The following is a 16,211-nucleotide window of genomic DNA, read 5'->3' as shown; positions in this document are numbered from 1 at the left end:
CTCAAAGGTGTGAGGAAGTCATCTCACAGACTCATGATCCTCAGGACTAAACCAGTTCTAGCCACCATCTCCCTCCTTAATATTGAGGACTCTATTCTTTTAACATCAAACCTGAACGAAAATAATCCATTCCACCTTGGGATTTTTTTGGTCAGGTATCAAGTCATAGCAGCAACAAATGGTATAAATACAGAATCTATGCAAATAAAGGTAAGATGGTTTTTCTTCACACACTTTCTAAATAGTACATTGAGCCAAGCAATTAGGATACTTTCCATTTCCAGTGCAAGCTTTCTTGTTAATTCCTCAAAAGTGTTTATTTTTACTTAAACAAATGCAGAGTAGTCCTACTTCTCCTTCTACAATGCCACAAGTGAGCATACGTGTTTCCTGCAAGTATGCATGTGTGTTTCCTGCAAATAGGCATATGTATTTCAGCACTGAGCATTTTGACCTTGAAAGTGTTGCCCAAGAGACACCTATCTTCAATTAATAATTTTTCTCCATTGGTTCTTCCTGTTTCCATTCTTCTTGCCCAGCAAGAACCACTGTAGCAACGTCTGGCACCTCTAAGAGATGACCAAACAGTTCTTGTGTCATTTAGTCTCAGTTTTGCCTCAGGACTTATTATTTATAAGATGGATAACTAATGGAAACGGATTTTTTCCAATGTCTGTTTTATATCATGTTCTATTCCGTCCTTTGATTTCTAATCTCCAGCAAGATTCTTTTCTTCAGCAAAATGTACACTAGATACCTTTATCATCAAATTTGTAGCTTATGATTTTTTTCTAATCTTTATGAAAATTTCTACAAGATCCGTGGTGTTAATCTCTTTAGCTTCCCATGGCTGCAGTCTATGAAAGTATGCTCATGTGGCATTTCACTCTCTTTATCTATGTTACAGAGCTATAAAAATGTTCTGTTTATATATACTTCGTGTTTTCCAGTATTTCTGCACTTCATAGCTAATCTGGGTGTTGATATGTGGAATTTTCTGCTCTTTCAACATTCACAATGTGCAGGTCTTGAAACATTTTGCTTTGCCTTCTTCGTCAGGCCTGTGTCAAATTACAGGCCACACTACCTTAGTCAACAAAAAGACCATGATTGAATCATTGAGTCACCTGGCAATGACTAGGCCAGCATGGAAGCTGAACCCTGAACTCTATTGTGATTATAACACTTCACAATCGGGGCCTTCTTAAACTATCTGGCACCATAAAAGGCTTGTTTCAACAACTGTCCAATCAGTAAAACCCATTAAGAACAACCGCCATTGTAGATGCCATGGAAGACCTGAATTTGGGTCACTATTAAGGGAACCAATCTGAAATAAGAGTCACCCTACACAATGAAAGGGATGATTAGATTTAACATCTCTGTGATGCAGTGACAGATCTGACAGACTTTCATCTACTTTCCTTGTAGCTGAAAACTGGGTAATGGAACGTTCAAATTTCAAACTCATGAAAACAAGTTTTCCTGCAAAAAGTTGGTAATTGCAACCACCGGAGCTGTAACTCCAACTCGGTCACAGTGGGAACAATCTTGCGGTAATTTACTCCAAGAAACACAGAAGCTTAAATCAGCCAAGACTATAACTTGCCAATAACTTTAAGAAGTCTTCCCTCAAAGTCACCTTATGTCTTCTCTATTTCTACTTTTTAAATGATTATTGTGATGGCTACTGATCCTAACATAAGCAAATATTTAGACCATGAAGAATTGAATAACATTTTGTACAAAAGTTAAAAAAAAAAAAAAAAGGTTCCTCCTCCTCCATCTTGGCCCTCTCTACAAAGGTGAAAATCGCTAGAGAAATTTCCAGTGTTATTTCTCTCTCCTCTTTGTCACAGCATCCAAGGAAATGTCCTCCTCTAACATAAATATACTGCCCAGAGATCTAGCCACTGATCATGAACTGTCTCCATCAATCCCCTTACATTCCACTGATAAATCCCTATGCTTTGACCCATAGTCAAGAATATATCACTCCTAACACCAATCAAAGTTGGATTTATCCTCCAGCCAGTTACCTTCCTTCAATCCCCTCCTCCCATGGGTTAGCTTTTGGATGACACTGAGCATTGGTCTGGCTTCGAAGCAAAAGAACTCAGAACAGTCCAGTATACTACACTCATTTTCTTTACAATATTCTATAACCAAATTGTGATGACCCACCCCCTACATTATATATATTTATCTACAACTTGCCTCTTGTTGACCTGTGAGCATTTCACACTTCTCATTAAAAAAAAAACAAAAACAAAATCTAAACATGGTAGGCCATTCCAAGACTGATATGATGGTAATCTGTATGCTAAGTTCTCAGAGTCAACGGCTGCTGACATCTCTCCACATCTGTGCATGGAATACATTACAAAAGAAAGCTATAGATATTATGATGCATCACTCCTAAAACTGTTACCACTCAACTCACAAGAACAAACACATATTCCTGCATAAACCCAACACTGTCATCACACCTAGATAATTAATACTTCCAGAGCAACATCTAATAACCAGTTCAATGTTTCCATTTGTTTCTGAAACATTTTACATCTGGCTTTTTTTTTTTTTAAATCTGATTTAGGTTCAGCAAGTGGATAAAGTCACTTGTAACCATCCTTAACACCTTGGATTCTACCTCTGAGAACCAACTCCTCCAAGTTGACATCTAACCTCCACACATATGTTGGTACGAGTGTGCCCTGCTCAACCACCACACACTCTCTTATATGAAGCCACCAAACCCAGACACTACTGATGATACCAAGAAGTTCTTGCTGACAGGAGCCTGATATAGCTGTCTCCTGAGAGGCTCTGCCAGAGTCTGACCAATACAGATGCCAATGCTTGCAGCCAATCATTGGACTGAGCATGGAAATCCCAATGGAGGAGTTAGGGGAAAAACTGAAGGAGCTGAAGGGGTTTGCAACCCCATAGGAAGAACAATAATATCAACCAACCAGAACCCCTAGAGCTCCCAGGGACTAAGCCACCAACCAAAGAATACACATGGAGGGACCCATAGCTCCAGCTGCATATGTAGCAGAGGATGGCCTTATCTGGCATCAATGGGAGGGGAGGCCCTTGGTCCTGTGGAGGTTCAATGCCCCAGTGTAGGGGAATGCTAGGGCAGTGAGTCAGGAGTGGGTTAGTGGGTAAGGGAGCACCTCACAGAAGCAAGAGGGAGGAGGGATGAGATAGGAGGCTTGCAGAAGAGAAACTGGGAAGGGGGTTAACATTTGAAATGTAAATAAGTAAAATAACCAATAAAGTGCCCGCCATTACTCATTAAATACACAAATGAGAAAAGAAGAAAACAAAAAACAAAACATGACCTAAATATCTAAGATTATTGTTGTTTGTTATGATACATATGCTGCTTTTAAATTTTTCTTTATTAACAATGCAATGATATTATAAAAAAAATTTTAAAAGAAAATTTAACCCCCATCCACTGTATGTCTCCTGTGTCTCTTTCTAGAAAAATCCTTCTACTTTGTTTTAATGGCATGGTTATAAAAAGGTAATATTGACCTACATTATGGATTTTTTTCTGTCCCTATATAATAATTTACCCTCGGTATTCCCTATCCTCATGAATTTAGCTGTGAAGGTTCAATTAGGCTCAAGTTGGACATTTTTGGAAGAACATAAATATCCCATGTGGCTGTGTCATCCTTAACCATCCTGAACTTGGTTCTTAGTAACCATAGGCCTTCAAGATACATTGACCTTATTACCAGTTATTTACATAACACTATGCCTCGGTTTTAAGACCTTTAAAAATGTGCACACCAAAGTTTGTCAGGATTCCCAAACCATTTGCTTCCCTGACCTCTTTAGATTCTCTCTTCTCATCTATCTCTTAAAATCTTCTTTTCCATCTGTTGAAGCGCCACTCTCTTTGCTCTGTAACTTTGGCTTCATAATCAATTGCTCATTTTTTTTGACCAGTTAAATAGATCTGAAACTTTAGAAAACTTCCATGGGTTTAATTATACTTTAAGAGTTTATGGCCTAAATATTAGAAGCTGCCACATAAATATGGACTATTTCTGTCAAGGTCATTTTGTATATGAGCTCACAGCAAAATACAGACATAAGTGCTTATTTCTATCTGTGCATTTTAAGTCTCAATAGCTTCAACTATTGAGTGTTCCCAATAAACAAGGTGAACGTGATGAGGAGTTCTCCCTGTCCCTATTCATTTAAAATCCACTGACACCTGTCTGTGTCTGTTTCTTTCCAACATCTTAGAAGAACACATCTATATACTATTGATTATTTTCCAATACTTCTATGGGTCATGTGAACTACACTAGATAATTAGACAAACTTTACCTTCCAACAGTACTTCTCATAAGCAGAAAGACAAATACATGCTAGGAATGTCTGATGAAATAGGTCTTATTTTGAAGCTACGTGTCGGTGACTACACATGCAAAATGAATTAAGAATTGAGATCACTGTCTGGACCATGCAGCTGAAAGTCAGAGTAGGATCCAGATAAGGCAAGAGTATTCCACTGGGCTTGAATTATTTAGGCAACTCTATCAATCATTCATTTCACTTCAATTGAATAGTCCAGTTTAGGCTTACAAGTAATTTGTTTTCATCTTTTCTAGTTAGCATCATCTGTCCGAAATTATAGGGGAATAACAAGTTTGTTATGTTTCGTTTTAAAAGCCTTTTTATCATCTCTGTTCCAACTTGGAAACGGGGGAGAAAAGGGACTGGGCACACAGTTTTAAAAGGATCTGCTTTTTCCTTTCTCCATGACCAACCTAAGCTGGAATGACTAAACAATGCTAATGGCAGCAAACTCACCTTCTGTCTCCAAGCCTCATCTGGGGCAAAACTATGACGTGCATACAATTTACCTTCAGCTACGCTGTTCCTATCTATCCATTCCCCTTACATCAAAGATAAATTTAAATTGATGATGTTTTTCTCTCCATTCACAAATATGAGACTTTGCTGGAGGGATGAAAAGTTATTTCCAGTGCCCTGTTGCAGTCAGCTATCTTCTCACTGAGACAAGGTGCCTGAGAAAGCAACTTCTGAGAGGAGAGATGCAATCGGCTCAGGGCCACAGAGGTTGCAGTATAGCTGGTTCCATGCTTCTGGACCTATGATAAAGACGTACCTTACAACCTCATGTTGGAAATGCACCCTTCCCACACCAACCTGATGACCTACCTCTTCCAACCATGTACCATCTTCCATAGTTCTACCAATCCCCAATCTCTAGTCAGATTTTAACTTATCCATGGATTAAACCAATGATTATGCCAGGGCCCTCAAGCACACCTGGAATACTGCCATACAAATGCCTTATGTATCATCCAATTGAATGAAGGATAATCAGGATTAGCCCAAAAGTAGTGGACAATCTGGTATCCATGGGCAGATAAATGTTCCATTTGGAAGACTGAGGCTTTGCCCCTGTCTTCGGGAAGTTACATGACATATAAGCAACTATTCTTACACTGCTCATGTCTAAGCCTAACCTGGATTATCCAATTCTCACTGCTTTTAAAAGTTTGACTATCAGTACCCTCCCTCTAAGCTAATATTTGCATAGTTCTGTGACATTTACAAAATGTGGTTCACATTAGTTATCCTGTTTAATCTTAGCATAACTCATAAGTACTATATTCTTGCCTCCAATTTGCAGATAAAGAAGTTGGTTTGTCTGCCACCTAATACTGAGCCCCTGGTTCTAAACGAGGTTTGTTAATTTCCCATGCTGTCTTTCCATTCTGCAAGCTGCAACTCCACCCAGATCCATAAACTAACTTTCAGTTCTTCTAGAAGGCTGATGGTAATCCTATAATAACTTAGTATTTAAAAAGGGTTTAAGGGGTAGTTGAGTAAAGAAAACTGGTATATAGTTCTATAGTATTTCTCCTTTTCCTTCTTACTCCCCACCTCTTACACATTATTTTTGGAACAAAGAACACATCTTCCTTACTCTATTTGGAGGGTATTTAAATCATAACCAAAAGATAGACAGAGGACCACAGGACAAAGTATGTCATTATCACAGAGCCCAAAGAAGCAGTTCCAAGTGGTTGGGGAACAGAAACCAGAGGCCCATGATTTCAGAGGGAGCAAGGGGGCACATGGGAGTGACTTAACAGACGAATGGGAAAAAAGAAAGTAATATAAGTATATTTTAATTAAAATTCATTGTAAATAAGAAAGTAATTAGGTCATCTTCACTACACAGATTCAATGAAGAATTTGAAAGGAAGTGATCGTTCTCTCACTTTATGATATAAGCTAAAGTTATGGTAAATCCAATGATATTTAAAATTCAAATTAAATTTCTTTATTGTCATCTTAATTAAAATTTATAAGAAAATGAAAGCTGATATTAATATTATAACATAGGAAATTCAAAATTGAACTACATTTACCAACATCTAAATTACCAAAAACACTATACAAGTATATACAAGTATTTTCAAACATCTTTGTATAATGTATCTCCTGCACCACATCTCATGCTTGGAATGTTTTATACACATATCATCACAACTAACTATATACATAGATATGTATATAGTTAATATATATATGTGTGTATATATTTTATATATATATATACACACACACACATATGTGTATATATATATATATACACATATGTGTGTGTGTGTGTGTGTGTGCGTGTGTGTGTGTACAACAAGTAACCTTGGAGTTCCAGCAACATGTCCAAAAGTTGAATACTTAAAATTATTCTATTTATCATATGTCAGCAAGACTTTTCTCCTTGGTAACGTGCCATAAAGGAAATAGATGTTGTAGATCACATGATCTCATTGGCTCTCCTCAATTCTGCCATCCCTGCATGAGACTAACATAGATGAAAAGCTAATGAATAAGTAGGGCTGTGTTTCAATAAAACTTTATTTGTAAATTTACCATAGCTTGCCAATCTCTTCTATAGAGATTTCTTTGTGCCAAGTCTGGGTTCTTGATAAGATGATGTCCCCATCTATAAAACATTATCAAGACGGCCTGGCCCACACTGCTCACCTGTGATCCAATGGTTTCCTGGAAGCATCGGCCAAGTTGTGTCTTAGCAGCTACGGGATACACGTGGGGAATAACCTGCTGGTGGGAGTACGTGGAATGGACCGTCTGGGTCTTCTGGACCGGAAGTCCTTGGTAAGAGACTTGGGACTGGCCTGGTTGAGCTTCCTTCACCTTCTGGCCCACTGGGCTGTCAATTCTGGAAACCTGGTGTATCTGGACAGAAGCCTCGGGAGGATGTTTCACATGGATATTGACTATGTTGGGGGGAAATTTCACTACAAAGACCAGGAGGACAATTTGTTAATCATGACCAATTAATGGGAAAGTCGGGATTTTTAAAACATGAAATGTATTTTATACAAACACACCTACCAATAGACACCACACAGGACAAAGTATCTTTTTTATAACATAGACATCAAAATTCTTGGGAACTTTGTACTCAAAATGACAAATTTATGCAGTTAAAAAAACGAAACTGTGGACTGATAAGGTGATTCAGTTGGTAAAGGTGTCTGCCACCAAATCTGGTGACTGAAGTTTGATCCCTAGGATACACGTGGTGAAAGGAAAGAATTGACTTCATAATTGTCCTCTGATCGCCATACATGCACTGTGGTACACATACAAGTGTAACCACACACACACACACACACACACACACAAATACATGCACAAACACACACACACACACACACAGAATGACACAAAGGATTATATAATAAAAAATTTAAGTAAAACTACAATATACAAACTTTAACGTATCTCAAAGTGATGTATTCAAAGACAAGAACATTATTTTAACTAGGATCACATAATTATGAATTCATGATGCTCTTACCATAGGTGAGCACACCTTATCACATGATAAATGGCTCTAAGAGATTAGTTAATTTTGTATATTGTTAAAATTCTATAGAAACTTCTTTTGCATAATTTTGGACTTAGTTTTTTCCAGTTACACAAAAGCAAGCTTCTTTTATCTGTTAGTTTTACGGAACTCATATAGATACGCACTTGAACGCTTTCTGGGGACATATTAATGTGTGTTTCTCATATGTGTGCCTTTCTACACTTTCAAAGAAAAATTTTAGACAAAAAGTTCATTTTCTGACACAAACATTCAGGGTTTAAAGAGTCAGACCAGTAACACTTCACTGCCCCCCTTTTAAAGTCGTATATGTCTAAGTATGCCAGCTTTGAAAGAATGAATGAGTCACAGAACGTTAGAGCTCCAAGTGACCTAGTTTGCCTTCCCCTACAGATGGACAGACTGAAGCCCAGGGAAGCTAAGTGGTCGTACAGGACTCAAACCAAGTATCTGTCAGCTACAGGATTCATTATCAGGTGCGGTCCATGGTTTATTGCTGCTGTCAGGGCCTGACCCTGACCTTGTTCCTGTTTCTGTTTCTGACCTGGCACATCCATCACTCCATGGTGTTAGAAGCCACAGAGAGGCAGGCACTTCTTGTGGCTGTCTTATTTTCCAGAGGCTGGTTCACTGTAGCCACATAGGTTGGCCCATATCCGATCTCTACTGCCATTTTCCAAGTCATGGATCCTCACACTCCCTTCTGTTTCAAACCCAAGCCCCACTACCTGCAGAGACTTCTTTGTGGCTCTGACCTGGTGACAGAAGACTGGGTAATGAGCAAGATGGGGATGAAAAGCTTACCTTTGACTCCTTGCTGGCTGGTCATGGTGAGAGGCAAGGTATGTGTGGAATGGATGACGTGACTCCCTAATGCCTTGCCTGGTGACTGGGCGTGCTGGTAGAGTTTAGGCATACTGGCACCAAGGACAGGGATCTGGCAAAGCTTTCCTGTGAAATTTGGAGGGCACTGACATTTGTCCCTTGAACTGCACTGGCCACCATTCATGCACGGAAGATGGCAAATTACTGAAAAGGAAAAAGGGACAGTGTGGAAAGCTGGTTAGTTTCCCAGAGGTTAAGTAGCAATCAGCTGGCACCCTCCCTCCACCATCCTATTACGGACATTCTGTTTCTTCTTGCATGAACAAGAACAGCCCCTCAGCTTCAGTTCTTTCTAGCTTTTATGTTCTTGAAATGGTGTCCTCCATGACTACATTTGCCAAAATTTTTCTTCACTTCCCAATATAACTATAAGATACCTTGGGACAGCACATACTTTCTTTTTCCTCTGTGAAATTCCATCTTCCTAAGGCCACTAATAGTCTCTCTGTCACTACATCTGACAGGCAGAGATTCCAGTCCACCTAGGTTACCTTAGCATCTTGTTCATCTAACCAATTCCTGTTTCCTTCCCTATTCCAGCTGCATATTCTTTGCAGACACTGTCCTTTGATTGTCCTTCAAACACTGCTGCACACTGTGGTCTAGGTCTAAAATCTTCTTGACCAAGTCCACATACTCTACTATGATTTCATCATGTCCTCAAGTATGGGATTCCTGTTAAAGCTTTTTTGCTAAACTTCAAACTGTCTACATCTATGTATCTCCAGGTACACATCCCATAAACCCCTGTCCATCCCCCAAACTCAAACCATCGACAGTTGTGATCATCTCCCTTCTAACAGCCCCAGAACCCTGGTCCTTAGCAAAATGTGTCTCCCTCACCTCACTAATTCAACATCAATTCTAGTGACTCTTTCAGTCACTTAGAGCCCTGTTCCCTCTGCAACCTCACCATTTGTGAGCCAGCCCCATCTCTTACAATACAGCCCACTGAACTTTATTCAGAACAGATAAACTTGCTATGGAGTCCTCTGCCTGGAATACCTCCTACTCAGCTCCCTTCAGCAGACAGACTTTCTGCTTGTCTTTTAGACTCCATCCCATGTGCCACTCTTGCATCTCTGAGCAAGCCTTGCCTCTGCTCCCTCAGAAGCAGAGTCACTACCCTTCAGGTTATATCTCTGACACTCCTCTGACACTATATATATATAGTGAGGTCAGAGAATTCTGTGAGGTCAGAGAATCAGTCCTGTTTAATGTTACCCCTCAGTCCTAAGAAGAAAACTCATAGCTCTGAGTGCCTCCAAAAAGAATCTGGAGAGAGCATACACTAGCAGTCTGACAGCACACCTGAAAGCTCTAGAACAAAAGGAAGCAAATTCAGCCAAGAGGAGTAGATGGCAGGAAATAATCAAACTCAGGGCTGAAATCAACCAAATAGAAACAAAAAGAACTATACAAAAAAAATCAACCAAACCAGGAGCTGGTTCTTTGAGGAAATCAACAAGATAGATAAACCCTTAGCCAGGCTAACTAGAGAGCATGGAGACAGTATTCTAATTAACAAACTCAGAACTGAAAAGGGAGACATAACAACAGAAGCTGAGGAAATCCAAAAAAGATCATCAGATCCTACTACAAAAGCCTATACTCAAAACAACTGGTAAACCTGGATGAAATGGATGATTTTCTAGACAGATATCAGGTACCTAAGTTAAATCAGGATCAGATTAACAATCTAAATAGTCCCATATGCCCTAAAGAAATAGAAACAGTCATTAAGAGTCTCACAACAACAACAACAAAAAAACCCAGGACCTGATGGATTTAGTGCAGAGTTCTATCAGACCTTCAAAGAAGACCTAATTCCAATACTCCTCAAACTATTCCACAAAATAGAAATAGAAGGTACTCTACCAAATTTGTTCTATGAAGCCACAATTACTGTGATACTTAAACCACACAAAGACCCAACAAAGAAAGAGAACTTCAGACCAATTTCCCTTATGAGTATCGATACAAAAATACTGAATCAAATTCTCGCGAACCGAATCCAAGAACACATCAAAACAATCATCCATCATGATCAAGTAGGTTTTATCCCAGGGGATGGTTCAATATATGGAAATCCATCAACGTAATCCACTATATAAACAAACTCAAAGACAAAAACTACATGATCATCTCATTAGATGCTGAGAAAGCATTTGACAAAATCAAACACCCATTCANGATAAAAGTCTTGGAAAGATCAGGTATTCAAGGCCCATACCTAAACATAATAAAAGCAATATATAACAATCCAGTAGCCAACATCAAACTCAATGGAGAGAAACTTGAGGCAATCCCACTAAACTCAGAGACTAGACAAGACTGCCCACTCTCTTCCTACCTCTTCAATAGAGTACTTGAAGTCCTAGTCAGAGCAATTAGACAACAAAAGGAGACCAAAAGAATACAAATTGGAAAGGAAGAAGTCAAAATATCATTATTTGCAGATGATATGTTAGTATATATAAGCGACCCCAAAAATTACACCAGAGACCTCCTAAACCTGTTTTAAAACTTCAGTGAAATAGCGGGATATAAAATTAACTCAAATAAATCAGTGGCTTTTCTCTACACAAAGGATAAACAGGCTGAGAAAGAAATTAGGGAAACAACACCCTTCACAATAGTCACAAATAATAAAAAATACCTTGGTGTGACTCTAAGGAAGTAAAAGATTGGTATTGTAAGAACTTAAAGTCTCTGAAGAAAGAAATTGAAGAACATCTCAGAAGATAGAAAGATCTCCCATGCTCATGGATTGGCAGGATTAATATAGTAAAAATGGCAATCTACAGATTCAATACAATCCCCATCAAAATTCCAACTCAATTCTTCACAGAGTTAGAAAGGGCAATTTGCAAATTCATCTGGAATAACACAAAACCTAGGATAGCAAAAACTATTCTCAATAATAAAAGAACTTCTGGGGGAATCACCATCCCTGACCTCAAGCTGTACTACAGAGCATTTGTGATAAANACTACATGGTACTGGTACAGTGACAGACAGGTAGATCAATGGCATAGAATTGAATACCCAAAAATAAACCCACACACCTATGGTCACTTGATCTTTGACAAAGCAGCTAAAACTATCCAGTGGAAAGAAGACAGAATTTTCAACAAATGGTGCTGGCTCATCTGGTGGTTAGCATGTAGAAGAATGAGAACTGATCCCTTTTCATCTCCTTGTACAAAGCTCAAGTCTAAGTGGATCAAAGACCTCCACATAAAACCAGAGACACAATAAAAACATCTCTTCCATGATTGTAGGAGCCATAGGAGTCAAGAAAAAAAAAAAGTTAACCCTCATGCATAGCTCAGAATCTAGCAGAAATGTTTCAGGTTTGAAAATATAGAGAAAATATAAAGAAAAAGATAGTAATAAACACAAAGAAAGCATAATAGATAAAGTTCTGTGCCTGCCGTTTTGTTAAATATTTCTCTTAGGTTCGAAAGAAGGGTTAGTTAGCCTTTACCCTTCAAGAATTTTACAGCTAGTCAGTGACATTAAATGATGTAGCATAACTAAAGCCACAAAGAAGCAATGACTGTCAAAATGAATAAAATCCTTTGGAACTTCAGAAATAACCGAAAAAGCACTTCTCAAAATATAGAACCTGGGTGAGATGTTTAGGAGTGAGCAAACCTGAGAATACAGACAGTATACTCCAGAGAGACCATCTGTGTAAAGGAAGAGGGAGCTTGTCTGGGAGAGAGTGAGTCAAAGTGTCTTGTCAAAACCCAGGCTTTTAGAGGAATGGAAGGGATCAGGCAATAAGCTGGACCATGAAGGCTTACATCAGACCAAGGGGTTATTAAAGACCTGGTGTGGGGTTTGGATTTTACTCAGTAACAGTCAAGTTATCCTGAGGCTTGAAGCAGAGGATTAGCAAGGTTGCTAGCACGTTCTAGGAAAGTAGCTTTGCACATGTGCTCAGGATTAGGTGAGTGAAGAAGCAACAATTGCTGGGAGGCAGAGTGTGGAAACTGTCAGAGTAACTGAGGAGAAGGTTGAAAACAGGGCTCAGGGTGAGGACAGCAAGCATCAAAAGGAAAATGGGGTAACGTAATGCTTCTGGGAGGATCCGCAGGATGTGTATGAAACAGAGAAGGTGGAAGAGGACAGAGGTAGAAAGGCCACAGCCCAGAAACTGTGTTCTAGCCCTGTGTTTCAGAAGTCAAACAACTGGGGTCTGGAGAACCCCCGAGTTTCCACAGGCATCCCATCTACTCTGAGAAATCTCAGGTAAAAAAAAAAAAAAAAAAAAAAAAGACGTAATGACTCCAGCAAAGCCAGTAACCTTGTAAATCCCTCCCAGTCCAATTCTACCTTTCATTTCAAAGCCATGATTTGGCTCTGCTGATGAGCTCAATGTCCACTGGCTAACAGTAAAGTCAGTCCCATATTTAAATTACTAAGATGTTATGCAAATGTGTATGAATAATTCATCAATGGAACATAGGCACTTTTTCCTTGCATCTTGCAGGACTTGTATTGACCATAGTACCTTCCACATCTACCTCAAATGTAAACTTTGATGCTATCTCCATCGACCAATCACTTCAATCATCGCAGGTAGTTATCACAACCAGGGGCTAATTCTATCTCTCCTTTCAGGTTCTACTGATGAGTGGGTCTTACACATCTCTTAGTCGGAGAACAGACCTTAAAGCAGGTAGTCCTGCTGCCTCCTAATCCCAAAGCAATAAAACGATGGAATGTTTAACCAAAGTAGATAATCAAAAGATGGCACCGACAGCAAGGACACGACTGTGGCACTCTGGGAAGGGGAACTGCCCGGTGCACAGTCAAACGTGGCACTACTTTGAATTTGCTTCCAAACCTGCAGTTCCTCACGGTGTGGTGATCCCCATCCATAAAATTATTTTCATTGCTACTTCCTAACTGCAATTTTGCTACTGTTATGAATCATAATGTAAATATTTGATATGTAGGATGCAACCTTAGGCAACCCCCATGAAAGGGCTGGTTGATCCCCCAAAGTAGTCACAGCCCACAGATTGAGAACCAGTGATTTAGAGGACAGAAAAGTGATTCTATGTCATAAGTTATAGAGTGAAAGAAAAAACATGCTTTCGCTGTTATTGACTCATTTTCAATCAAAGAAATAAAACATTTAAACTCTTCCTGTTTCCAACATTTTGAATTATAGACTAGTAAGAAAAAGAAAAGAAAAAACTAATGGCCTTAGTGCTTTGTTTTTGTTGCCTTCTTTATTTACACCCTTGTTTTCACACACACACATACACACACACCACCCCACACAAAAACATTTCAAAGCTGTGCAGCTTGATGCCTATTTAGCTGCAAAGTAAAGATAGGCAGTGGTGACACACACCTTTAAACCCAGCACTTAGTGGGCAGAGGCAGGTAGATCTCTGAGTTCAAGACCAGCCTGGTCTACATAGAAAGTTCTAGTCCATCTAAAGGCTACATAGTAAGACCCTTCCTAAGTACGTATGTAAGTAAATAAGTAAGCAAATAATATTGTTAGAAGATGTAAAGTAATAATTACCATAACCTATACTGCCATACATTTACAGAAAGAACCACCTTTTAAAGAAAAATTAGCCAGTTGACTTTTATTAGATATTTCTAGTAATGCTAATAGACTCCAAAACCTGACATGGGCTTAGTTCCTCTAAGACATTTTGACCCAGAGATGACTTCCCTATAACTGTCCTATAGGCTGTGCTAGCCTAAGAGAAGACAACAGTCATGGATGAACTCCAATAACCTTATGTCCCCAATCACCAGGGAAATGGCTTCTGCCTGGCTTGTTTTAATCACTAAAAGGTCACTATTTCTAACCACTCACGAATGAGGAACAAGATATCTACTCTTGTTCCAGTGCTTTCTAGAGTCTCAGTGACACTGTGGAAAGTCCCTTGTCTCATCTCAATAACTTCAGATTGAGCTGTCGGCTGGAGGCAATCCTGTTACACTGACATTGTCTTTTATATATTAAAAAATAATAATGATGATGAAAATAACAGCTAGAGCCAAGGTAGAGACTGTAGGACTTAGCTGTGGATAGTCCCTTTCTGTTTCAGTGTTCATACCATTCTCTAAGCATCACTGCAAGATCTGTTATCTATGCCACCAGTTTTCTATAAAGCCTCCTCAGGACATGAAGAAGAACAAGAATGAACTATCCTGTAGGTTGGCATGAGAAGCCTGTGGTATGCTGGTATGCCGATTGTAACTCTAGTTACGGCCCCTATATTTTGGAAATTTTAACTAAGAGGTATAACATAGAACACATCCTCGAGAAGTATCATAACCTTGTCGGAGTGATATTTTGCTGGTCACTGCCATAATTCATTGTATTGCATCATATAGTCACCAGAGAACTGTCGCAATAGCAAGAGGCATGTGGACCATCATTTTGTTATTCCAGAAAGTGTAATTTCATGATAATGTCTCGAAGCATCTCCTGATGCTACTATAAAAGGCCAAAAGGAGCCAAAGGAGCCTGCTTGGAAGAACAAGACAGAGGTTTTAAACACATCAAGTGGTTCAGATGCATTCCATCAGTCACTGCGCTCTGGAAAACAAGTCCTGGTACTCAGAAACTTGGGAGGGCAGAATTTTCACATTCTCCATTGCAAATTGGAACCTGATTTAAATAACAAACAAATATGAAGGAGACCATGTTCTAAAACTCTGGGCCATAATAGGCTTTCTCTTTCTCTCCAGTCACCCCCTTTGACTGTAAAAACTCTTGAGCGGCTCATTCCTAAAAGGTGCTCTCACAATGTTCTGAACCATTAAGCAGCCAATTCTGAAAACCAGGACTTTCTGAGACAGCAGATCGACTATCTCTTACGGTGCCAAAGGTGGGACAGAGAAAACCCTCCATCTGAGGAAGGCCTATTCCTACCAAGCACAGAACATGTACATACATGGCATTGGGGAATAGCTACTTCAACTACTTCAGCTTCACCACTTCTCTTTGATGAGAAGAACAGCATTCTCTTGGAGGTCCGAAGCTGGTTTCTCCATATTCACTCTTGATATCCCAAAGGCAGCAACATTTTTTAGAAAGCAAACCTTTTATCATCTGATTTCTCCTCTGTTTCAGTCAATGGATTGATGTTGTAGCTATGTAAAAACTTTAGATAATAACTATGATACATAATGATTGACAACCCAGCTAGGGATGTAGCTCCACAGGAGAAAACTTGGGTAACATTGACAAAACCCAACATGATAAACACACACACATACAAACACACACAATCTCTCTCTCAATCTCTTTCTCCCTTTCCTTTCCTTTCCTTTCCTTTCCTTTCCTTTCCTTTCCTTTCCTTTCCTTTCCTTTCCTTTCCTTTCCTTTCCTTTCCTTTCCTTTCCTCTCCTC

The 16,211-nt window shown here is 39.2% G+C and overlaps 1 protein-coding gene across 10 annotated transcripts in view; it reads right to left on the bottom strand.

Annotated features, from left to right (window-relative positions):
• Ltbp1 (latent transforming growth factor beta binding protein 1) overlaps positions 1-16,211 on the bottom strand; it is a 381,029-nt gene that overhangs the window by 160,268 nt on the left and 204,550 nt on the right. For all 10 annotated transcript variants that reach the window (XM_021218313.1, XM_029531227.1, XM_029531226.1 and 7 more), the window contains 2 exons: positions 8,732-8,956; positions 7,057-7,331 (listed from right to left, as the gene is read on the bottom strand). In XM_021218313.1, the coding sequence (XP_021073972.1) occupies positions 7,057-7,331; positions 8,732-8,956 (500 nt within the window). The remainder of the gene's footprint in view (positions 1-7,056; positions 7,332-8,731; positions 8,957-16,211) is intronic.

This window comes from Mus pahari, chromosome 18 (assembly GCF_900095145.1).
Source record: "Mus pahari chromosome 18, PAHARI_EIJ_v1.1, whole genome shotgun sequence".
Classification (NCBI taxonomy): domain Eukaryota; kingdom Metazoa; phylum Chordata; class Mammalia; order Rodentia; family Muridae; genus Mus; species Mus pahari.
Note: the sequence above shows the minus strand (reverse complement) of the source record. Positions and strands in the feature narration are given on the sequence as shown.